The sequence below is a fragment of the Triticum dicoccoides genome, chromosome 1B (genome assembly GCF_002162155.2).
Source record: "Triticum dicoccoides isolate Atlit2015 ecotype Zavitan chromosome 1B, WEW_v2.0, whole genome shotgun sequence".
Classification (NCBI taxonomy): Eukaryota; Viridiplantae; Streptophyta; class Magnoliopsida; order Poales; family Poaceae; genus Triticum; species Triticum dicoccoides.
The window spans coordinates 197,154,984-197,180,511 of NC_041381.1; the positions used below are offsets into that span (position 1 = coordinate 197,154,984).

General features: G+C 44.2%; 2 protein-coding genes across 2 annotated transcripts; both read left to right on the forward strand.

The window, feature by feature from the left end:
- Positions 1–984: 984 nt before the first annotated feature.
- Positions 985–4,152, forward strand: LOC119328032 (glycerophosphodiester phosphodiesterase GDPD6-like). Its single transcript, XM_037601078.1, has 8 exons — positions 985–1,209; positions 1,476–1,663; positions 2,098–2,281; positions 2,387–2,461; positions 2,788–2,897; positions 3,021–3,239; positions 3,329–3,484; positions 3,577–4,152. Exons 1-8 carry the CDS (start codon positions 1,197–1,199, stop codon positions 3,778–3,780), a joined length of 1,149 nt encoding a protein of 382 aa, XP_037456975.1. The 5' UTR covers positions 985–1,196; the 3' UTR covers positions 3,781–4,152.
- Positions 4,153–4,363: 211 nt separating this feature from the next.
- On the forward strand, positions 4,364–7,621 carry LOC119328039. The gene is made up of 2 exons (XM_037601089.1): positions 4,364–5,249; positions 6,637–7,621. Exons 1-2 carry the CDS (start codon positions 5,213–5,215, stop codon positions 7,524–7,526), a joined length of 927 nt encoding a protein of 308 aa, XP_037456986.1. The 5' UTR covers positions 4,364–5,212; the 3' UTR covers positions 7,527–7,621.
- Positions 7,622–25,528: the final 17,907 nt, after the last annotated feature.

The following is a 25,528-nucleotide window of genomic DNA, read 5'->3' on the forward strand; positions in this document are numbered from 1 at the left end:
TGGGGAAGTCGTTGAGGCGCTGGATGATGTTGTTGGCCTGGGCGACGCCGTCCACCACCACGCAGGCAGTCCAGCCGCCCCGTTCGGATCGGAGCATGGGGTTGCCTCAGAGATCCACCGACCTCGAGCGGTAGTGGTTGTGGTGGCGGTGCCGGCGGCGGCACAACTTCGCCGGAGCACTTTCGCTCGAACGAGCGGCCATGGCGTCGATCAGAATCGCGTGCGGCGGCGGATCCCCTTCCCCCCTCGCGTCGAGCGAATATTTTTCAGGAGCGACAGCGATCGATCGGTCTGGGAACGGCCGACGCATCCCATCCCATCTCTTTCACACACCCCCGTGGATCCAATCGACCGACGAACACCAGCCGCTCCTCTCCTCTGTGCGTCGCTCCTCTTTGCGCCTCGCAGGTCGCATCGGGACTTGATTGGATGGACGCGGTCGCTCCTATTCCCTTTTAGCGAAGCCCATGAGTGGACCAGCTTTAGCGAAGCGCTGGAATGGGCTGACCGACGGCCTAAAGGCCTCCGTTTCGGCTAATGGAGCAACAACCCACAGGATAGCCGGGTCAGTTAACACAGAACGGCACACCCACGAAATCGGACGGCCAGGAAGTCCTGAACCGGGAAAACGGACGGCCGAAAACGCAAATCGCTGTAAGAGCTTTGTTTAGGTGCACTTATACCGTCCTTAAATTTTCTTCACGCCTGCAGTCTTTTGAAACTAGGGCGGATGGGCATACCCATTACCCAGCAGATTCCTCATAGGATGTGACCCTACGCAATTAGTGAACCCAGCGGCTTTCGTTGACCGCTGAAATCGTTGACTGACAGCAAACTTGTCGACACCCTTGCAACCCTGCTGTACCGCGGCGACGGACGACGACTCTGCGACAGGTACGGGGCAGCCAGAGTCACCGTATTTGTCCAGTGGAATTCCGACTCCAATCGACTTCATTCCCCTTCCGAAAATCAAAGAAGCAGCAGAAATGCAGGGGTAGCAGCTCACGCCATGTCCAAATCCAAATCCAAATAGCGTCGCCACTTACAAGACTTTTTTGGGTGTGTCGCTCTCTAAGGAATATTCCGTGCCAGGCCACCGCTTCTTAAAAGCTTCTCTGACTCTGACTCGATAGGCGGAGGAGGAGGCTACGCTTATAAGGAGGAGAAGGAAGCAAGGAGGGAGGCAGCAAAGCACCATGGATTCCCTCTGTAAGTGCCACACCATGGCCTCTCTCTCTCTCTCTCTCTCTCTCTCTCTCTGAATAATGCATAGATTTGATGCAAGTTAGCGCCCATGTATGTGTTTTCCCCCACAAAACCTCGACTTGATCTGAATTTGATGATCTTGCTATTCTGAATCTCGGAGTAGCGCAACTTCATATGGCAAAGATGAAATTTGTATCAAATTGGTTCGTCAGAATCTTGAGTAGTTGCTTAGTTTCAAGATCCTGTAAACTGAATGCATTCTCTGACAGGGCACGCCTCCGTCATTGTCCTGGTGCTCGTATTCATTGGAGGATCCGATGCCAACCCAGCCGCCCGTCGCCACGGTCAGCTGGATGTAAACCACAAGAAGCAGCCACTACAGACATCCAGACCTTACAACATTGCCCACAGGGGTTCCAATGGCGAAATACCCGAAGAGACAGCTGCAGCATATTTGGTAACCAGCAATTTACTCCTCGATGACTTGCCCTTCCTTCTATGTTGCATCAGATTCAGATGGTACATCAAATTCAACTGTACTCCTCCGTTTCCAAATTACTTGACACAGAAATGGATGTAGACTCAAAATACGTCTATATACATCCATTTACGCGACAAGTAATTCCGGACGGAGGGAGTATTGCGTATTGAACCTAATAGTCTTCAGCGCCCGAGAAGACTATAGTATAATTTTAGGACAGCACATTCACATGCCCAACCATGATGAAAGGAGGTGGATGCTGAAGAATATCCCGAAGATCATGTCATGTCCAGATTGTTAGCCTGTTTTTCTGGTGGAGATTCTATGAAGACTGAAATCCAATATCTTAATGCAAGCCTATTTTTTTTTTGAAACCGAACCTGAATATATTTGTGCATTGTTTATGGCAGAGGGCTATCGAGGAAGGTGCAGACTTCATAGAGACTGATATACTTGCATCAGAGGACGGTCATCTGATATGTTTTCATGATGTAACACTGGAGAAAACGACCGACATCGCCAGCCGTACCGAGTTCGCTGGCAGGAAGAGAACCTATGAAGTCCAGGGAGTAAATATGACTGGGTGGTTTACTGGTATGTGAAACTCTGTCTCAAGCTTCTTTTGTTGCTAACTTGCTATTTCTAACATTTTTTGGTCCAGAATCTACTTCTGACTTTTGGAGTTCTTCTTGCTTCCAGTGGATTTTACACTAAGAGAACTAAAATCACTGAGGGTGAAACAGCGCTTCAGTTTCAGGGATCAACAGTATAATGGTATAACCTTTGTCTTCTCTATTTCTTGCTTTCTTATTTTTTTATTGCATTTTACTGCCCTTGAATATGATTCTCATGTTTGCCATCAACAATGAAATAAAATCATATTAGTCTCAGTCGTGTGTAATTGGCATGCCTTGATACTTATTTAGTTATTACCTCCGATCCATAATAAGTGTCGCAGTTTTGAACTGGGTTTTGAACTAACCCCAGTTCAAAACTGCGGTACTTATTTTGGATCGGAGGGAGTACTATTTAATGTACTTTTAAATACATAACTCTTGTTTCTTTGCTACTGCTAATAATGTTCTCCTACTATATTGCAGGGAAGTACAATATTCTTACATTTGATGAGTTTATCTTGATTGCACTTCATGCTGACAGGGTGGTCGGAATATACCCAGAGATCAAGAATCCTATTTTTATCAACCAGCAAGTAGGTGATTTCAACCCGACAAACTCCTTGGAACACATTGTTTACTTAAGAAATGAACCAACTTTAATGTCTACTGATTTCTTGAATATTTTTCCACAATATGATTTTTGAATAAACATGCAGGTCAAGTGGTCAGGTGGCAAGAAGTTTGAGGACAAGTTTGTCGAGACGCTTCTCAAGTATGGCTACAAAGGCAAATATATGTCTGAAGATTGGCTCAAGAAGCCGCTATTCATCCAATCCTTTGCTCCAACTTCACTAATTTACATCTCAAACATTACAAATGCTCCAAAGCTACTTCTAATAGACGACACCACAGTTCCAACTCAAGATACCAACCAGGTAAGATCAGCAGTAAGCACTACTTTTTTTTTCTACCAAGTTCATCACCCGAAAACTCCTAGTTATCAAAGACCATTTCTAACCTGCAGTCATACTATGAGATAACTTCGAACGGCTATCTCGCGTTCATAAGGAAGCATGTAATTGGGATTGGGCCATGGAAGGATACAATTGTCCCCCCAGAGAATGACCATTTAGGCCCTGCAACTGATCTTGTGGCACGGGCACATGCTCTGAATCTTCAGGTGAGCAACACATTTCTCTCTGTTATACATTTACATATACATATGCCAGGTCTTAGATGACAGTACCTTGCTCAATAATGGTGGCGTTCTAGGTGCATCCATACACATTCAGAAATGAGAACTCATACCTGCACTTCAACTTCCATCAAGACCCTTATGCTGAATATGAGTACTGGCTCAGAGAGATCGGAGTCGATGCGCTGTTCACCGATTTCACCGGCAGCTTGCACAAGTACCAGGAGTGGACAGCTCCACACCAAAACAAAGAAAAGAAGTGCAAAGGACCTCCTGCATGAGATCGCCAAGACGCTGAAGTTTGATGCTCACTAAAGCTTAGGTTGCCAAACCCTTTGAGGAGCTATTTCATTGTTGCCGGTACCGAGAAAATGGACTGGTTAATACCATTCTATGTAATTGCTTCCTACAAATCACGGGAAGTGGCAACTGTAGAGCATCATGGAGTTCCAAAACACTTCATTTAGTGAAAAATTTCTTCCCATTTTGGAGGGATATGCCAACGTTTTAAAAACTGGATAAGTTGGCATGCAGTCTGAACCGTTTTCCTGAGCATAGGCGAGGAGGCGGCCGACTTAGGCGCTGTTCGGGAGTCCACCGGCTCCGTGAAAATTAAGAATCTCTGGAGTACCGTTTCGCTGGCTCCGCACTTTTTTACTAGAACTCCGTCAGACTCTGCACTTTTTTACTAGAACTCCGTCAGACTCTGGGAGCGGCCTCGCGGATCGGAGGGGCTCCGAACAGGCCCTTATAGTAACCCTAGCCGCGACCGGTCATCTACCCTTCTCGCTGACGTGCCCTACTCAGCGGGCAAAGTTATGTGTATTGAATTCATACTCCAACCAATTCATTCAAAAGTCCAAATTGATAGGCAATATATTTCAACACCCCCCTCACATCTAGGCTTGTTTAGTCCTTGGACGTGGGATTTATGTAGGCAGTAGAGTCCTTTTTTATACTGTGATGTTATGGTCTTGAACTCAAGACCTCCTGACTCTGATACCATATTGAATTCATGCTCCAGCCAACTCATCCAAAAGTCCGAACTGGTAGAGAGAGGCAGGTAATATATTTTAACAATGTGTTTCATGGTTGTCAGACGACGGCTCGTTATCTGTTTGAGCCTGGTTGGGCTGACATTTAATTATGCCTGTGTTAGTTCTTTTTGTCGATATGGTCTTACTTGGTGGGTGGAGAGAGTTGTTGGGTCGGTCAATGTGATGTTGTAACACATCGCAACGTTGGTGGCCACTGATAGTGTTCATATCAGCCCCATACAAACACCATGATTACCTGCTAGTAGGCTCATACCTCCTCGAGCAGGAAACACACTCTCAGAAACGGCTCCCACCGACGACCCCCAAGGTCCCGGGCCACTACGGCCCACCATCCCTAAGGAGCTTAGTAACTTGGTAAATAGATATGGTTCGTGTCATTGTCAACTCACTGTTAGGTTGATCTCCTTCTCGTGTGGGCCCAACGGCCCACCGAACCCTTGATCCGCGCCCTGATCGGGGCGCTCAACACACCTATGGTTGACGGTCCCCTATCACGCGGGCTATATAAAGAGGTGGGGGCTGGGGCACGCACTACGAGGTTCGCCGCGCAGCTGCCAATCCCACCGACAAAACCTACCGATCTAGGTTAGCCCTGCAGCAACGGGATGCACCGCCACCGCCGCCACTACTCACTCACCGCCACCACATCTCCACCATGGCCAATGTCTCGGGCTCCTCGAGCCAAGCAGAAGGTAGACCATCGTCATATCTTTACCCTAGATGATCCAAGGAGTTTAACAATGGTGTCAGAGCCATCTAGGGTTCTAGATTAGTTTTCGGTGGCAAAGAAGTCACGGAGATGATCCCCTCCTACCACTAACCCTAAGAGAGACAGAGGGAAAATAGTTCATCCATCGGAAAAGTGCGCCACCGTCGAGCCGCGCCGTTCCTCTCGATTCCGACGGGCATCGGCAATCTGAGCCGTTCGGAAGAAGAACACGGGCAGTGGGGTGCACTACGCCTTCTCCACCGCCGAAAGCATGGATTACAGTTACCGGACTGCCGCGCGGTCGCCGGCAAAGGGCGCCGCCGTTGAACCGCTTGACGGCGGTGCGCCCACTGACGGGTGCACGCACGCGCCGGCAAGAAGGACAAGGGGGGTGCCGCTGCATCGGAGAGCCGCCGCCGGGCGCGTAGGGGGTCAGAGGAGGGGCCATAGCTGTGCCCTTCTCTCGCTCTCTCGCAGGGGCGGTGGATGGGAGAAAGGAAAGGAGATAGGGAAGGGAGATCGCGTGGCCTAGCGACTTCGTCGCCGTCGTCGGCGACTGGCGCGGCGTGGTGGCCTGGCGTGCGGGAGAGAGGCGTACAGAGGCGAGAGAAGAGGAAAGTGGCTAGGGTTCTCTTGAGCGGCGCTGGATCGGGCGTTTTTGTTCAGCTGATCTGCGCGCTAGACCGTCAGATCGAATCCGACGGCCAGGTCGCAAACCCTAAGCCGCCGCTGGGCCGGAAGGGGAAGAGGCCGACTCGCGTGCGCTAGACTGCAACCGCTGGCGAGCGCTGGGTCTGGCCGTTTTTGACCAGGGGCGACGCGTTGACGCACTGAGCGCGCGTGAATGGCAGGCCGTGGGCCAGGCCGAAGAGCAGGCCGCAGACCAGGCCGATTATTATTATTATTATTTTCAGAAGCATATTTTTGATTTTTTTGTCCAGTTTTTGGGCAATTTTTTATATAGCTTTTTCTTTTTTCTATTCAAATTAATCCAACGAAAACTCGTCCAGAAATAGAAAAGTAAAAGAAATATTTCTGAAAAGTAAAATGTTCGTGATTTTTTTATTCATGTTTTTCTGCTACAAATAAATAAAAGTGCTCTTTTAAAAGTAAAAAAACAAAAGTAAAATTAAATTTTAAAGAGCATGTTAAAGTGATTATTGAAACAATTATGATCCTGTTATTTTTATGACCAATGTTGTTAATAATATGATCATGATTTGTTATTGTTATAAATGGTGCATTTATTTCTACTTTTTCCCAACGGTGATATAGATTTAATTGCATAAACAGATGTATGTTTTAGTTTTGACCAACGTTGGAGTAATGCATGCAATTGTTGTTATGATCTCACTGAATTGTGGTTTTAGGAGGGTACCACTTGATGAGTTGCCTCAAGGATGTTCGAATCCTCAGAGGTGATAACTACACTGAATGGAGAAAGAAAGTTGACTTGGGTTGTGTCTGTGCTGAGGTGGACTGGGTTGTGGACACTCCACAACCGGTCAAACCAGCAGAGCCAGTCAGAGGTGCAAAAGAAGATGATGCTGCTTGGGAGAAAAAGAAAAAGGATCATACTCCAGTGGAGATGTTATATTCCATCAAAAACCAAAAGTGGGTCAATGCCAATAAAAAGTGCATGACTTTCATAAAGAACACAACTAAGAACGCTATTGTGGGATCAATTGCAGAGTGTACTTCCGTAGGGGAGTTTCTTGAAAAGATAAAGAGCCAGTTCATTGGTTCTTCAAAGATATATGCTACCCAGTTGCTAAAGCAGCTGGTGATAGAAAAGTACATAGGCGGTAGACATGGCATAAGAGAGCACATCCTCAGGATGAGCAATATGACAGCTAAGTTTAAACCCATGGATGAGGATTTGGATCTCAAGCCTGCACTCCTTGTTCACCTGGTCATGGTTTCACTACCAAAAGAGTTTGACACTTTTGTTGTCAACTACAACATGTCGCCTGGAAAATGGGGCATTGAAAAGACTATAGCCATGTGTGTGCAAGAAGAGGAAAGACTTAAAACCTCATATGGTGGTTCTCTGAATTATGTGAGGGATAATAAGAAAAAGAACTACAATCAATGTGGCAAAGGTTCTCCTTCAAAACCACATGGAAAAGCTTCCACGCACCATCAGCACCAGCAAAAGTCTTTCCCAATGGACAAAGACACATGTCTCCATTGTAAGCAGACTCATGTCTCCATTGTAAGTAGACTGGGCACTACAAGAAAGATTGCCCTGTTTGGCTGAAGTCAATATATAATGGCAAAGAAAGGTAACAACATTGTTTCCTTTGTAAATGAATCCATGTATACATAGTTTTCGAAATCTACTTGGTGGATTGACTCGGGTGCAACCGTTCATGTTGCAAATTCATTACAGGGATTCCATTCGACATGGACTATGCAAAGAAGCGAAAGATGCATTGAGGTTGCAAATGGAGTTGAAGCAGAAATTGAAGCTGTCGGTGACATCTCCCTGGATTTAGTTGATGGATTCACGCTTCTGCTTAGAGATGTTTTATATGTTCCTTCATGTCATAGAAACTTGATTAGTGTTTTCTGTTTGGACAAAAATCATTATGAATGTTATTTTGGACATGGCAAGTGCACCATATTGTTTAAGAATGCTTATGTGGGTGATGCTTTAATTCACAATGAGCTTTATTTACTATCACTGCGTGAAAAAATGTATTTTGTGTGTAATGTGAATGAGCATGTTTCCTTGTCGAATAAAGAACAAAAGAAAAGAAAGAGAAATCATGACTCGTCGAAATTATGGCACTGTCACTTGGGCCATATTTCGAAGGGGAGAATAGAAAGACTAGTTAAAAATGAAATTCATCCTCCACTAGAGTTCTCAGACTTAGAACAATGCATAGATTGCATTAAAGGAAAGTATGTAAAACAAATCAAGAAGGGTGCAAACCGTAGCACATGAACACTCGAAATTATTCACACTAACATTTGTGGACCATTTCCGATGAAAAGTGTGGATGGCTATGACTCGTTCATAACATTCACAGACCATTACTCCCGATATGGTTACATTTATCCAATCAAAGAAAGATCTGAAGTGTTGGATAAATTTAAGATATTCAAAGATGAAGTTGAAATCAGCATGATAAAAGAATAAAGATAGTCAGATCTGACCGTGGGGGGGGGGGAGTACTACGGTCGGCACACTCCATATGGCCAAGTCCCTGCACCTTTTGCAAAGTTCTTACATGAGACTGGCATAGTGACCCAGTATTCAATGTGGGGCGAGCCTCAACAAAATGGAGTAGCTGAAAGGCGTAACCGTACACTTATGGATATGGTGCGCAGTATGATGAGTTATTCCACCTTGCCATTGGGATTATGGATGGAGGCGCTTAAAACCGCCATTCACATTCTCAATAGAGTACCAAGCAAGTCGGTGGCCAGAACACCGTACGAGCTTTAGACAAGGAGAGTACCCTCTCTACAACACTTGAGACTCCGGGGGAGCCTAGCTGAGGCCAAAGTGTTTAATCCAAATATTGCAAAGTTAGAACCCAAAACAGTCAGTTACCACTTCATTGGCTATCCTGATAGATCAAAATGTGTTCGCTTCTACTGTCCAGACAGATACACAAAGTTTGTATAAACAAGACACAGAGTTTTCTTAGAGGACAAAATGATGAGGGGGAGCATGGTAGCTCAAAAAATTGACCTTGAGGAGAAGAGGGTGCAAGCACCTAGTCCAATGATTCAGGAGCCATTTTTATCACTACCTGTTGTGCCTGCACCAACAATCCCTGAGGTTGCGGTGCAAGCACCTGTTGTAACTCCATCCATGACAACTATGGGAGAAGATCCAGAACCTGTCCGTTAGGAGCCAACTAACGCTGTCGTTGAGCATGAAGGGGAGGTGCAACAGCCACTTTTAGAAGAGGTGTCGGAAGTTGAGGCCCTTAGAAGGTCTACAAGACCCAAAAAGTCAGCTATTTCTACTGATTATGAAGTCTATAACACGGAAATAGTTCATACGGAAAAAGATCCCACCTCATATGAAGAAGCCATGAGAAGCCCTCACTCATCGAAGGGGCTGGAGGCAATGGAAGACAAGATGAAATCGATGAGTTCCAAAAATGTTTGGGACTTAGGTAATATTCCTAAAGGAGCCAAAATAGTAGGCTGTAAATGGGTCTACAAAACTAAGTATGACTCTAAAGAGAATGTAGAAAAGTATAAAGCACGACTTGTGGCAAAAGGATTTACACAAAGAGAAGGAATAGATTACAATGAGACATTTTCCCCTGTCCCATGTAAGGATTCCTACAGAATCATAATGGCATTAGTTGTACATTTTGATTTAGAGTTACATCAAATGGATGTAAAGACAACATTTCTCAACAGGGATTTAAAAGAAAAAGTTTACATGAAACAACCCAAGTGTTTTATCATGGAAGGCGAGGAAGATATGGGATGCCGCCTAAAGAAATCTATTTATGGATTAAGGCAAGCCTCTAGACAGTGGTATCTAAAGTTTAACGAAACAATTAAAAGTTTTGGATTTAAAGAAAATATTGAGGACAACTTCATTTATGGAAAGTTTAAAAATGGGAAATATATTTTCCTAATCTTGTATGTGGATGATATCTTGCTTGCTAGCAGTGATGTTAGTCTGCTACAAGAACAAAGTAGTTCTGGTCCTCAAATTTTGATATAACAGATCTTGGTGAAGCATCATATGTTTTGGGCATATAAATTCACCGAGATAGGAAAAATGGAGTTTTAGGACTATCGTAGAAGGCATACTTAGAAAAGGTTCTTAAAAAGTATAATATGCATGCGAGTAAAGCCACACCTGCTCCTATAGTCAAGGGCGATAGTTTTGGGAAATTCTAATGTCCCAAGAACCTGTACGAGATCGATCAAATGAAAGCAGTACCATACGCTTCGACTGTTGGAAGTTTACAGTATGCAAAGGTGTGCACTCGCCTTGACTTAGCTTTTATCACCGGGGTACTCAATAGCTATCAAGACAATCCAGGCATAGAGCACTGGAAGATGGGAAAGAAAGCATTACGTTATGCGCAAGGCACGAAGGACGTCGTGCTAACATACACGAGATGTGAATCTCTAGAGATAAGAGGGTATTCAGAAGTAGATTTTGCGGGAGACAGAGATGATAGAAAATCCACGTCTGGATACGTGTTCACTCTCGATGGAGGGGCTATTTCATGGAGAAGCTCCAAACAGTCAATAGTTGCATCGTCCATGATGTATGCAGAATTTATAGCATGTTATGAGGCCACGGGGCAGGCGATATGGTTAAAGAAATTTATACATGACTTGAAAGTGGTAGATTGTATTGACTAGCCACTAAAGATGTACTGTGACAACCAACCCGTAGTATTCTATGCTCACAACAACAAGTCGAGTAATGCTGCCAAAACAATAGAGATAAGGTACTATGTTGTGAAAGACAAAATCCAGTATCACACTATAAGTCTCGAGCATATAAGGACAATGTTGGGGAACATAGTAATTTCAAAAAAATTCCTACGCACACGCAAGATCATGCTGATGCATAGCAATGAGAGGGGAGAGTGTCGTCCACGTACCCTCGTAGACCGAAAGCGGAAGCGTTAGAACAACGCAGTTGATGTAGTCGTACATCTACACGGCCCGACCGATCAAGCACCGAAAGCACGGCACCTCCGAGTTCTAACACACGTTCAGCTCGATGACGTCCCTCGAACTCTGATCCAGCCGAGTGTCGAGGGAGAATTCCGTCAGCATGACGGCGTGGTGACGATGATGATGTTCTACCGTCGCAGGGCTTCGCCTAAGCACCACTACAATATTATCGAGGAGGACTATGGTGGAGGGGGCACCGCACACGGCTAAGAGATCAATGATCTAATGTTGTTTCTAGAGGTGCTCCCTAGCCCCATATATAAAGGAGCAAGGGGGGAGGGGGCGGCCGGCCAGGGAGGAGGCGTGCCAAGGGGAGTCCTACTCCCGGTGGGAGTAGGACTCCCTCCTTCCTTGTTGGATTAGGAGAAGGGGGGAAAGAGGAGGGAGAGAGAGGAAGGAAAGGGGGGGGGGGCGCCGCCCCCCTCTCCTTGTCCTATGCGGCCTAGGGGGAGGGGTGCACGGACCTGCCCTGGCCGCCTCTCCTCTCCATTAAGCCCCCGGGGGGTTCCGATAACCCCTCGGTACTCTGGTAAAATCCTGATTTCACCCGGAACACTTCCGATATCCAAATATAGGCTTCCAATATATCAATCTTCATGTCTCAACCATTTCGAGACTCCTCGTCATGTCCGTGATCACATCCGGGACTCCGAACAACCTTCGATACATCAAAACTCATAAACTCATAATATAACCGTCATTGAAACTTTAAGCGTGCGGACCCTACGGGTTCGAGAACTATGTAGACATGACCGAGACACATTTCCGGTCAATAACCAATAGCGGAACCTGGATGCTCATCTTGGCTCCTACATATTCTATGAAGATCTTTATCAGTCAAACCGCATAACAACATACGTTGTTCCCTTTGTCATCGGTATGTTACTGGCCCGAGATTCGATCGTCGGTATCTCAATACCTAGTTCAATCTCGTTACCGGCAAGTCTCTTTACTCGTTATGTAATGCATCATTCCGTAACTAACTCATTAGCTACATTGCTTGCAAGGCTTATAGTGATGTGCATTACCGAGAGGGCCCAAAGATACCTCTCCGACAGTCGGAGTGACAAAACCTAATCTCGAAATACGCCAACTCAACATGTACCTTTGGAGACACCTGTAGAGCTCCTTTATAATCACCCAGTTACGTTGTGATGTTTGGTAGCACACAAAGTGTTCCTCCAGTAAACGGGAGTTGCATAATCTCATAGTTGTAGGAACATGTATAAGTCATGAAGAAAGCAATAGCAACATACTAAACGATCAAGTGCTAAGCTAACGGAATGGGTCAAGTCAATCACATCATTCTCCTAATGATGCGATCTCATTAATCAAATGACAACTCATGTCTATGGTTAGGAAACATAACCATCTTTGATTAATGAGCTAGTCAAGTAGAGGCATACTAGTGACATTATGTTTGTCTATGTATTCACACATGTATCAAGTTTCCTATTAATACAATTCTAGCATGAATAATAAACATTTATCATGATATAAGGAAATAAATAATAACTTTATTACTGCCTCTAGGGCATATTTCCTTCAGTCTCCCACTTGCACTAGAGTCAATAATCTAGATTACACAGTAATGATTCTAACACCCATGGAGCCTTGGTGTTGATCATGTTTTGCTCGTGGAAGAGGCTTAGTTAACGGGTCTGCAACATTCAGATCCATATGTATCTTGCAAATCTCTATGTCTCCCACCTGGACTTGGTCCCGGATGGAATTGAAGCGTCTCTTGATGTGCTTCGTCCTCTTGTGAAATCTGGATTCCTTTGCCAAGGCAATTAAACCAGTATAGTCACAGAATATCTTCATTGGTCCCGATGCACTATGTATGACACCTAGATCAGAAATGAACTCCTTCATCCAGACTCCTTCATTTGCTACTTCCGAAACAGCTATGTACTCCGCTTCGCATGTAGATCCCGCCACGACGCTTTGTTTAGAACTGCACCAACTGACAGCTCCACCGTTCAATATAAACACGTATCTGGTTTAATTTAGAATCGCCCGGATCAGTGTCAAAGCTTGCATCGACGTAACCATTTACGACTAGCTCTTTGTCACCTCCATAAACAAGAAACATATCCTTAGTCCTTTTCAGGTATTTCAGGATATTCTTGACCGCTGTCCAGTGATCCACTCCTGGATTACTTTGGTACCTCCCTGCTAAACTTATTGCTAAGCATACATCAGGTCTGGTACACAACATTGCATACATGATAGAGCCTATGGCTGAAGCATAGGGAACATCTTTCATTTTCTCTCTATCTTCTGCTGTGGTCGGGGATTGAGTCTGACTCAACTTCACACCTTGTAATACAGGCAAGAACCCTTTCTTTGCTTGATCCATTTTGAACTTTTTCAAAACTTTATCAAGCTATGTGCTTTCTGAAAGTCCAATTAAGCGTCTTGATCTATCTCTATAGATCTTGATGCCCAATATGTAAGCAGCTTCACCGAGGTCTTTCATCAAAAAACTTTTATTCAAGTATCCTTTTATGCTATCCAGAAATTCTATATCATTTCCAATTAACAATATGTCATCTATATATAATATCAGAAATGCTACAGTGCTCCCACTCACTTTCTTGTAAATACAGGCTTCTCCAAAAGTCTGTATAAAACCATATGCTTTGATCACACTATCAAAGCGTTTATTCCAACTCCGAGAGGCTTGCACCAGTCCATAAATGGATCGCTGGAGCTTGCATACTTTGTTAGCACCTTTTGGATCAACAAAACCTTCTGGTTGCATCATAACCTTCTGGTTGCATCATATACAACTCTTCTTCCAGAAATCCATTCAGGAATGTAGTTTTGACATCCATTTGGCATATTTCATAATCATAAAATGCGGTAATTGCTAACATGATTCTGACAGACTTAAGCATCACTACGGGTGAGAAAGTCTCATCGTAGTCAACTCCTTGAACTTGTCAAAAACCTTTCGCAACAAGTCGAGCTTTGTAGATAGTTATATTACCATCAGCGTCAGTCTTCTTCTTGAAGATCCATTTATTCTCGATGGCTTGCCGATCATCGGGCAAGTCAACCAAAGTCCATACTTTGTTCTCATACATGGATCCCATCTCAGATTTCATGGCCTCAAGCCATTTTGCGTAATCTGGGATCATCATCGCTTCCTCATAGTTCGTAGGTTCGCCATGGTCAAGTAACATGACTTCCAGAATAGGATTACCGTACCACTCTGGAGCGGATCTTACTCTGGTTGACCTACGAGGTTCTGTAGTAACTTGATCTGAAGTTTCATGATCAATATCATTAGCTTCCTCACTGACTGGTGTAGTCGACACAGGAACCGGTTTCTGTGATGAACTATTTTCCAATAAGCGAGCAGGTACAGTTACCTCATAAAGTTCTAGTTTCCTCCCACTCACTTCTTTTGAGAGAAACTCCTTCTCTAGAAAGGATCCGAATTTAGCAACAAAAGTCTTGCCGTCAGATCTGTGATAGAAGGTGTACCCAATAGTCTCTTTTGGGTATCCTATGAATACACATTTCTCCGATTTGGGTTCGAGCTTATCTGGTTGAAGTTTCTTCACATAAGCATCACAGCCCCAAACTTTAAGAAATGACAACTTTGGTTTCTTGCCAAACCATAGTTCATAAGGCGTCGTCTCAACGGATTTTGATGGTGCCCTATTTAACGTGAATGCGGCCGTCTCTAAATCATAACCCCAAAATGATAGCGGTAAATCAGTAAGAGACATCATATATCGCACCATATCTAGTAAAGTACGATTACAACATTCGGACACACCATTACGTTGTGGTGTTCCGGGTGGCGTGAGTTGCGAAACTATTCCACATTTTTTCAAATGTAAACCAAACTCGTAACTCAAATATTCTCCTCCACGATCAGATTGTAGAAACTTTATTTTCTTGTTACGATGATTTTCCACTTCACTCTGAAATTCTTTGAACTTTTCAAATGTTTCAGACTTGTGTTTCATTAAGTAGATATACCCATATCTGCTCAAATCATCTGTGAAAGTGAGAAAATAACGATACCCGCCGCGAGCCTCAATATTCATTGGACCACACACATCAGTATGTATGATTTCCAACAAATCAGTTGATCGCTCCATAGTTCCGAAGAACGGCGTTTTAGTCATCTTGCCCATGAGGCACGGTTCGCAAGTACCAAGTGATTCATAATCAAGTGATTCAAGAAGTCCATTAGTATGGAGTTTCTTCATGCGCTTTACACCAATATGACCTAAACGGCAGTGCCACAAATAAGTTTCACTATCATTATAAACTCTGCATCTTTTGGCTTCAACATTATGAATATGTGTATCACTACTATCGAGATTTAATAAAAATAGACCACTCTGCAAGGGTGCATGACCATAAAAGATATTACTCATATAAATAGAACAACCATTGTTCTCTGATTTAAATGAATAACCGTCTCGCATCAAACAAGATCCAAATATAATGTTCATGCTCAACGCTGGCACCAAATAACAATTATTCAAGTCTAAAATTAATGCCGAAGGTAGATGTAGAGGTAGCGTGCCGACCGCGATCACATCGATTTTGGAACCATTTCCCGCGTGCATCGTCACCTCGTCCTTAGCCAATCTTCGCTTAATCCGTAGTCCCTATTTCGAGTTGCAAATATTAGCAACAGAACCAGTATCAAATACCCAGGTGCTACTGCGAGCATTAGTAAGGTACACATCAATAACATGTATATCACATATACCTTTGTTCACCTTGCCATCCTTCTTATCCGCCAAATACTTGGGGCAGTTCCGCTTCCAGTGACCAGTCTGTTTGCAGTAGAAGCACTCAATATCAAGCTTAGGTCCAGATTTGGGTTTCTTCTCTTGAGCAGCAACTTGTTTGCTGTTCTTCTTGAAGTTCCCCTTCTTCTTCCCTCTACCCCTTTTCTTGAAACTGGTGGTCTTATTGACTATAAACACTTGATGCTCCTTCTTGATTTCTACCTCCGCAGCCTTTAGCATTGCGAAGAGCTCAGGAATAGTCTTGTCCATCCATTGCATATTATAGTTCATCACGAAGCTCTTGTAGCTTGGTGGCAGTGATTGAAGAATTCTATCAATGACACTATCATCAGGAAGATTAACTCCCAGTTGAATCAAGTGATTATTATACCCAGACATTTTGAGTATATGTTCACTGACAGAACTATTCTCTTCCATCTTGCAGCTATAGAACTTATTGGAGACTTCATATCTCTCAATCCGGGTATTTGCTTGAAATATTAACTTCAACTCCTGGAACATCTCATATGCTCCATGACGTTCAAAACATCGTTGAAGTCCCGGTTCTAAGCCGTAAAGCATGGCACACTGAACAATCGAGTAGTCATCAGCTTTGCTCTGCCAGACGTTCTTAACGTCGTCAGTTGCATCTGTAGCAGGCCTGGCACCCAGCGGTGCTTCCAGGATGTAATTCTTTTGTGCAGCAATGAGGATAATCCTCAGGTTATGGACCCAGTCCGTGTAATTGCTACCATCATCTTTCAACTTAGCTTTCTCAAGGAACGCATTAAAATTCAACGGAACAACAACACGAGCCATTTATCCTCAACAAACATAGACAAGCAAAATACTATCAGGTACTAAGTTCACGATAAATTTAAGTTCAATTAATCATATTACTAAAGAACTCCCACTTAGACAGACATCCCACTAGTCATGTAAGTGATCACGTGATCCAAATCAACTAAACCATGTCCGATCATCACGTGAGATGGAGTAGTTTTCAATGGTGAACATCACTATGTTGATCATATCTACTATATGATTCACGTTCGACCTTTCGGTCTCAGTATTCCAAGGCCATATCTGTATATGCTAGGCTCGTCAAGTTTAATCTCAGTATTCTGTGTGTGCAACTATTTTGCACCCGTTGTATTTGAACGTAGAGCCTATCACACCCGATCATCACGTGGTGTCTTAGCACGAAGAACTTTCGCAACGGTGCATACTCAGGGAGAACACTTATGCCTTGAAATTTAGTGAGAGATCATCTTATAATGCTACTGTCAATCAAAGCAAAATAAGATGCATAAAGGATAAACATCACATGCAATCAATATAAGTGATATGATATGGCCATCATCATATTGTGCTTGTGATCTCCATCTCTGAAGCACCGTCATGATCACCATCGTCACCGGCGCGACACCTTGATCTCCATCGTAGCATCGTTTGTCGTTTCGCCACCTATTGCTTCTACGACTATCGCAACCGCTTAGTGATAAAGTAAAGCAATTACAGGGCGATTGAATTGCATACAATAAAGCGACAACCATATGGCTCCTGCCAGTTGCCGATAACTCGGTTACAAAACATGATCATCTCATACAATAAAATATAGCATCACGTCTTGACCATATCACATCACAACATGCCCTGCAAAAACAAGTTACACGTCCTCTACTTTGTTGTTGCAAGTTTTACATGGCTGCTACGGGCTGAGCAAGAACCGTTCTTACCTACGCATCAAAACCACAACAATAGTTCGTCAAGTTAGTGCTATTTTAACCTTCTCAAGGACTGGGCATAGCCACACTCGGTTCAACTAAAGTTGGAGAAACTGACACCCGCCAGCCACCTGTGTGCAAAGCACGTCGGTAGAACTAGTCTCACGTAAGCGTACGCGTAATGTCGGCTCGGGCCGCTTCATCCAACAATACCGCCGAACCAAAGTACGACATGCTGGTAAGCAGTATGACTTGTATCGCCCACAACTCACTTGTGTTCTACTCGTGCATATAACATCTACGCAAAAAACCTGGCTCGGATGCCACTGTTGGGGAACGTAGTAATTTCAAAAAAATTCCTATGCACACGCAAGATCATGGTGATGCATAGCAACAAGAGGGGAGAGTGTCGTCCACGTACCCTCGTAGACCGAAAGTGGAAGCGTTAGAACAACGTGGTTGATGTAGTCGTACGTCTTCATGGCCCGACCGATCAAGCACCGAAAGCACGACACCTCCGAGTTCTAGCACACGTTCAGCTCGATGACGTCCCTCGAACTCCGATCCAGCCGAGTGTCGAGGGAGAGTATCATCAGCACGATGGCGTGGTGACGATGATGATGTTCTACCGTCGCAGGGCTTCGCCTAAGCACCGCTACAATATTATCGAGGAGGATTATGGTGGAGGGGGGCACCGCACACGGCTAAGAGATCAATGATCTAATGTTGTGTCTAGAGGTGCCCCTGCCCCCGTATATAAAGGAGCAAGGGGGGGAGGGGGCCGGCCGGCCAGGGAGGAGGCGCGCCAAGGGGAGTCCTACTCCCACCGGGAGTAGGACTCCCTCCTTCCTTGTTGGATTAGGAGAAGGGGGGAAAGAGGAGGGAGAGAGAGGAAGGAAAGGGGGGGGGGCGCCGCCCCCTCTCCTTGTCCTATTCGGACTAGGGGGGAGGGGCGCGTGGCTCTTCCCTGGCCGCCTCTCCTCTTCTCCACTAAGGCCCACTATGGCCCATTAAGCCCCCGGGGGGTTCCGATAACCCCTCGGTACTCCGGCAAAATCCCGATTTCACCCGGAACACTTTCGATATCCAAATATAGGCTTCCAATATATCAATATTCATGTCTCAACCATTTTGAGACTCCTCATCATGTTCGTGATCACATCCGGGACTCCGAACAACCTTCGGTACATCAAAACTCATAAACTCATAATATAACCGTCATTGAAACTTTAAGCGTGCGGACCCTACGGGTTTGAGAACTATGTAGACATGACCGAAACACATTTCCGGTCAATAACCAATAGCAGAACCTAGATGCTCATATTGGCTCCTACATATTCTATGAAGATCTTTATCGGTCAAACCGCATAACAACATATGTTGTTCCCTTTGTCATCGATATGTTACTTGCCCGAGATTCGATCGTCAGTATCTCAATACCTAGTTCAATCTCGTTACTGGCATGTCTCTTTACTCATTATGTAATGCATCATTCCGTAACTAACTCATTAGCTACATTGCTTGCAAGCTTATACTGATGTGCATTACCGAGAGGGCCCAGAGATACCTCTCCGACAATCAGAGTGACAAAACCTAATCTTGAAATACGCCAACTCAACATGTACCTTTGGAGACACATGTAGAGCTCCTTTATAATCACCCAGTTACGTTGTGACGTTTGGTAGCACACAAAGTGTTCCTCCGGTAAACGGGAGTTGCATAATCTCATAGTTGTAGGAACATGTATAAGTCATGAAGAAAGCAATAGCAACATACTAAACGATCAAGTGCTAAGCTAACGGAATGGGTCAAGTCAATCACATCATTCTCCTAATGATGTGATCCCGTTAATCAAATGACACCTGATGTCTATGGTTAGGAAACATAACCATCTTTGATTAATGAGCTAGTCAAGTAGAGGCATACTAGTGACATTATGTTTGTCTATGTATTCACACATGTATCAAGTTTCCGGTTAATACAATTCTAGCATGAATAATAAACATTTATCATGATATAAGGAAATAAATAATAACTTTATTATTGCCTCTAGGGCATATTTCCTTCAGACAAATGATATGCTTGAGGATCCGCTTACAAAAGGCTTACGACCCAATGTGTTCAAGGAACACTTAGCCGACATGGGTTTAAGGGAAAGCCTATGATTCCTGGATCATGAGAGGCCCAAAAGGAACATAATTTGTTTCAGAACAGAGAGGTATGTTGTAGCTGTCTGATTCTATTGGCAATTGGGTTGTGACGATGAAACATGTTGTATGTATTGATCTGTGAAGAAATGAGTAAAGAAACAGTATATGGTTAAAAGTAAAGTTGAGATCAAGGTGAAGAATGTTAGGTTGATCTCCTTCTCATGTGGGCCCAACGGCCCACCGGACCGTTGATCCACACCCTGATCAGGGACGCTCAACCCACGTATGGTTGATGGCCCCTGTCACATGGGCTGTATAAAGAGGCGGGGGTCGGGCACACACTACGAGTTTCATCGCGCAGCCGCCAACCCCATCGACAAAACCTACCGATCTAGGTTAATTAGCCCTGCAGTGACGGGAAGCACCACCACAGCCGTTGCTCTCTCCACCGCTGCCACTACTTACTCACCGCCGCTGCAGCTCCACCATGGCCAACGGCTCGGGCTCCTTGAGCCAAGCAGAAGGTAGACCATCGTCACATCTTTACCCTAGATGATCCAAGCAGTTTAACACTCACCAGCTACTCCTAGGAGCTTATTTCTGTCAGAGCATCCCCAGTAGGTCTTCAAGAATCCCCCCAATGGTTATTAGGGCTTTCTCAATAATTTTATTTTGGTTTGCAGGTTTAGTAATCCCTCCCTTCGGTTTATATGGGTCAATTCAAAAATCTCACCAACCAAGATAGATGGTGAGTGTTGTAATAATTTTTGTAGTTTTCAAAAAAGATTCACTTAACGAGCTCATTTTTCTCAAGAAATTGTGTATGTTTACCAATGTAATAATTGTAGTGCATGCATGCGTGATCAATAAATGACTAAGGACTTTTACATGCATTGGTGAACTTTCTCTTAATCATTGCATGCAACGATTTAATCCACCTTGAAATCTAAAAATGTGAATGGGAGAAATAAAATCGAGGCTTACAAAATGAGAAATCAAATTTTTTGAGATAGGCCCTACAAACTGGAAGGGAGGGAGTACTTTCTCAGATCCTCAAAAGTACCTCCCCGAATACCGAACCTTGCATATGTGACGGGTACGTGAAGGTGGCATGGTGGGTAATGGCGGTGACACGCTGACTGATGTGGAAAGTATTTGGAGAATTCCCCTAGATATTGGGAGAGATAGAGGGATTTATTTTGGCTTTTGAAATATTTTTAGGGAAAATGGCAGGGTTTCTGGGAAACTAGAACTTCATGTCTTCGGAATACGCATTTTAGGGAAACGACAAGTTGGTATATGACGTTGGTCTCCGAAAGCCCGGATGTAACGCACATGAGGAGGATCATATAGAAAAAACAAGGACCCCAACTAAAGTTTTTTTGGGTGGACCGAGGGTGTTGGAGTCCGACATGGCCGATCTCCGAACTTTACTAAACATCCCCTTGATTTGGGGCTAGTTTGTGGGATTTCAAACGCCCGTACCGGCCCGAACGGATTTCGTGAGCCATGTTGGATGACTAAGTGACCGGACCACTGGACATTTTATCCTCAAGCGCCTCCCTTCCCTACCTTGCCGTATTGGTCAAATAGTATGTTGCAAACTATTCCCCTCCAATTCGTGTGGCTCAGGTGTTGATGTTCGCTGCATTTTTTTTGCGAATACGCATGAGAGCATATCATTGCATTGTTAGGGGAAAGCAAATAGAGGGCAGTGCCCAACCATGTACACATATCGGCATGGTCAGGGCACCCGATGAGCAGAAGAAAAGGGGGTGCTCAGCCCCAAGAGTGCATGATCAGGTTACATGGATAACTAGTCTTAATCCTTTGGCTCCGGTGTTAGCCCAGGAGCAAGCCTCATCCTTGATCATGTTGATAAGGGTGGAGGATGATAGTGTGATCTTGTCAAAGATAACGGTGTTGCAATATTGCCAAATAGATCATGTAGTGAGAGCGCCGATGGAGGCTAGTGTCGGTTGTTGTTTTCTGCTTGTTTTGGTTTTACAAAAAATAACAAACGGAGTCCAAACACGATGAAACTTTTTGATGATTTTTTTGAACCAAAAGCGACCCTAGAAGCTTCGGGGGAGGACTAGAAGACCTATGAGGCACGCCCTGCTGTCTTGTGGGCCCCTCATGGCTCTGTTTGACTCAACTCTAGCGCTATAAATTTCCAAATATTGGAAAAACCTCAGATGCACTAACGAAACAACTTCTCCACCGTTGCAAGTCTCTGTTCCTCCACGATCCCATCTGGAGGCCTTCGCCGGTACTCTGCCAGAGGGGGAATAGATCATGGAGGGCTTCTACATCAACCTTGATGCACCTCTGATGATGTGCGAATAGTTCCCACAGGACCTATGGGTCCATAGTGATTAGCTAGATGGCTCTCTCTGGCTCTCTCTGGCTCTCTCTCTCTCTCTCTCTCTCTCTCTCTCTCTCTCTCTCTTTGATATTCAATACAATTTTCTCTTTGGAGATCAATTCAATGTAATCTTTTGCGATGCATTTCTTGGCATCCAATGAATTGTGAGTTTATGATGATCGGGTTGTTCATTGCAAGTAATTGACTCTTTTCTGAACATTATTATGTGTGATTGTTACAACTTTATATTTCTCTCTGATCTATCCATTTGGTTTGGCCAACTAGATTAATTTATCTTCAGCGGGAGAGGTGCTTTGTAGTAGGTTCAATCTTGCGGTGTCCTCATGTTGGGAATCGTTGCATGGAAAACAAACAAAAAATTCTACGCACACGCAATGATATATCCATGGAGATGCATATAAACGAGAGGGAGAGTGTGTGTACGAACCCTCATAGACCGTAAGCGGAAGCATTTCACAACGCGGTTGATGTAGTCGAACTTCTTCGTGCTTCAACCGATCAAGTACGAACGCATGTCACCTCCACGTTCTGCACACGTTCAGCTCAATGACGTCACTCGCCTTCTTGATACAGCAAGACATCGAGGTAGTAGATGAGTTCCGTCGGCACGACATCATGGTGACGGTGATGGTGAAGTGATCTCCATAGGGCTTCGCCTGAGGACTACGAAAATATGACCGGGGGTGTAAGCGGTGGAGGGGGGGTGCCGCACACAGCTAGGCAATTGTCTGTTCTGTGCTAGGTGCCCCCTCCCACATACATATAGGTGGGAGGGAAGGAGGAGCAGCCAAAGGAGGCCCCCAAGTAGGAAGAATCCTACTTGGGGTCCCTCCCAAGCCGCGCCCCCTTTCCTTATTTGGAGTGCGAGGAAAGGCATGGGAGGGTGGCGCCCCCCCTTTCCTTTCTCCCATGAGAGGGAAAGGCAGGAGGGGCTAGCCATCCCCTTTATCCTTCCCTAGGGCTGGCCAAACAAGGGAGGGGCGCACCAGCACCCTTGTGGGCTAGTCTGTCCCCTCCTTTGGCCCATAAGGCCCATATCTTGCCCGGGAGGGGGGGTGCCCGGAACCCCTTCTGGTGACCCAATTCCTTCCCGAAATGTCACGAAACACTTTCGGTGTACAAATACCAATGTACTATATATCAATCTTTACCTCTTGACCATTTCGAGACTCCTAGTCATGTCTGTGATCACATCCGGGACTCCGAACAACATTCGGTCACCAGAACATATAACTCATATAACACTATATCATCAACGAATGTTAAGCGTGCGGACCCTATGGGTTCGAGAACTATGTAGACATGAATGAGACACCGCTCCGATCAATAACCAAAAGTGGAACCTGGATGCCCATATTGGCTCCTATGTATTATATGAATATTTTTATCGGTGCAACTGTTATGACAACATATGTAATTCCCTTTGTCCATCGGTATGTTACTTGCCCGAGATTCGATCGTCGGTATCTTCATACCTAGTTCAATCTCGTTACCGACAAGTCTCTTTACTCGTTCCATAATACATCACCTTGTTACTAACTCCTTAGTCATTTGCTTGTAAGCTTATGACGTGTATTACCGAGAGGGCCCAGAGATACCTCTCCGATACTCGGAGTAACAAATCCTAATCTCGATCTATGCCAACTCAACAAACACCTTTGGAGATACCTGTAGAGCATATTTATGATCACCCAGTTATGTTGTGACGTTTGATAGCACACAAGGTATTCCTCCGGTATTCGGGAGTTGCATAATCTTAGTCGAAGGAATATGTATTTGACATGAAGAAAGCAATAGCAATAAATTGAACAATCATTATGCTAAGCTAACGGATGGGTCTTGTGCATCACATAATTCTCCTAATGATGCGATCCCATTATCAAACGACAACACATGTCTATGGTTAGGAAACCTTTACCATCTTTGATCAACGATAGTCTAGTAGAGGCTCACTAGGGACACGGTATTTGTTTATGTATCCACACATGTATTTAAGTTTACGGTCAATACAATTCTAGCATGAATAATAAACCTTTATCATGATTTAGGAAATATAATAATAACCATTTCATTATATCCTCTAGGGCATATTTCCATCAGTCTCCCAATTGCACTAGAGTCAATAATCTAGTTCACATCGCCATGTGGTTAACACCCATAGTTCACATCGCCATGTGACCAACACCCAAAGAGTTTACTAGAGTCAATAATCTAGTTCACATCGCCATGTGATTAACACCCAAAGAGTAGTAAGGTGAGATCATGTTTTTCTTGTCAGAGAAGTTTAGTCAACGGGTCTGACACATTCAGATCCATATGTATTTTGCAAATTTCTATGTCTATAATGCTCTGCATGGAGCTACTCTAGCTAATTTCTCCCACTTTCAATATGTATCCAGATTGAGACTCATAGTCATCTGAATTGGTGTCTAAGCTTGCATCAACGTAACTCTTTACAACGAACTCTTTATCACCTCCATAACCAAGAAATATTTCCTTAATCCTCTTAGGTATCTAAGGATAATTTTGACCGATGTCGATTGATCTACTCCTGGATCACTATTGTACCCCCTTGCCAAACTCATGGCAAGGTACACAATAGGTCTGGTACATAGCATGGCATACTTATTGAACCTATGGCTAAGGCATAGGGAATGACTTTCATTATCTCTCTATCTTCCGCCGTGGTTGGGCTTTGAGTCTTATTCAATTCACACCTTACAATGCATGCTAGAACTCCTGCTTTGACTGATCCATTTTGAACTCCTTCAAAATCTTGTCAAGGTATGTACTCATTGAAAATCTTATCAAGCGTCTTGATCTATCTCTATAGATCTTGATGCCTAATATGTAAGTAGCTTCGCCGAGGTCTTTCATTGAAAAATTCCTATCCAATTATCCTTTTATGCTATCCAGAAATTCTATATCATTTCCAATCAACAATATGTCATCCACATATAATATCAGAAATGCTATAGAGGTCCCACTCACTTTCTTGTAAATACAAGCTTCATCGTAAGTTTGTATAAAACCATATGTTGTGATCACCTCATCAAAGCATATATTCCAACTCCGAGATGCTTGCACCAGTCCATAGATGGATCGCTGGAGCTTGCACACTTTGTTAGCACCTTTAGGATTGACAAAACCTTATGGTTGCATCATATACAACTCTCTTTTAAGAAATCCATTTAGGAATGCAGTTTTGACGTCCATTTGCCAGATTTCATAATTATAAAATGCGGCAATTGCTAACATGATTTGGACTGACTTAAGCATCGCTACGGGTGAGAAGGTCTCATCGTAGTCAACCCCTTGAACTTTTCCAAAACCTTTCATGACAAGTCGAGCTTTGTAGATGGTGACATTACCATCAGTGTCTGTCTTCTTCTTGAAGATCCATTTATTCTCAATGTCTTGCTGATCATCGGGCAAGTCCACCAAAGTCCACACTTTGTTCTCATACATGGATCCTATCTCGGGTTTCTTGGCCTCAAGCCATCTGTCGGGATCTGGGCTCATCATAGCTTCTTCATATATCATAGGTTCGTCAT

Excerpts from the sequence above, each read along its gene's own strand:
- LOC119328032 (XM_037601078.1), top strand. Across the intron at positions 1,664-2,097 it reads AGACAGCTGCAGCATATTTG|AGGGCTATCGAGGAAGGTGC; the intron begins GTAACCAGCAAT and ends TGTTTATGGCAG. Across the intron at positions 3,240-3,328 it reads CAACTCAAGATACCAACCAG|TCATACTATGAGATAACTTC; the intron begins GTAAGATCAGCA and ends TCTAACCTGCAG.
- LOC119328039 (XM_037601089.1), top strand. The coding sequence starts at position 5,213 with ATGGCCAATGTCTCGGGCTCCTCGAGCCAAGCAGAAG. Across the intron at positions 5,250-6,636 it reads CTCCTCGAGCCAAGCAGAAG|GAGGGTACCACTTGATGAGT; the intron begins GTAGACCATCGT and ends TTGTGGTTTTAG.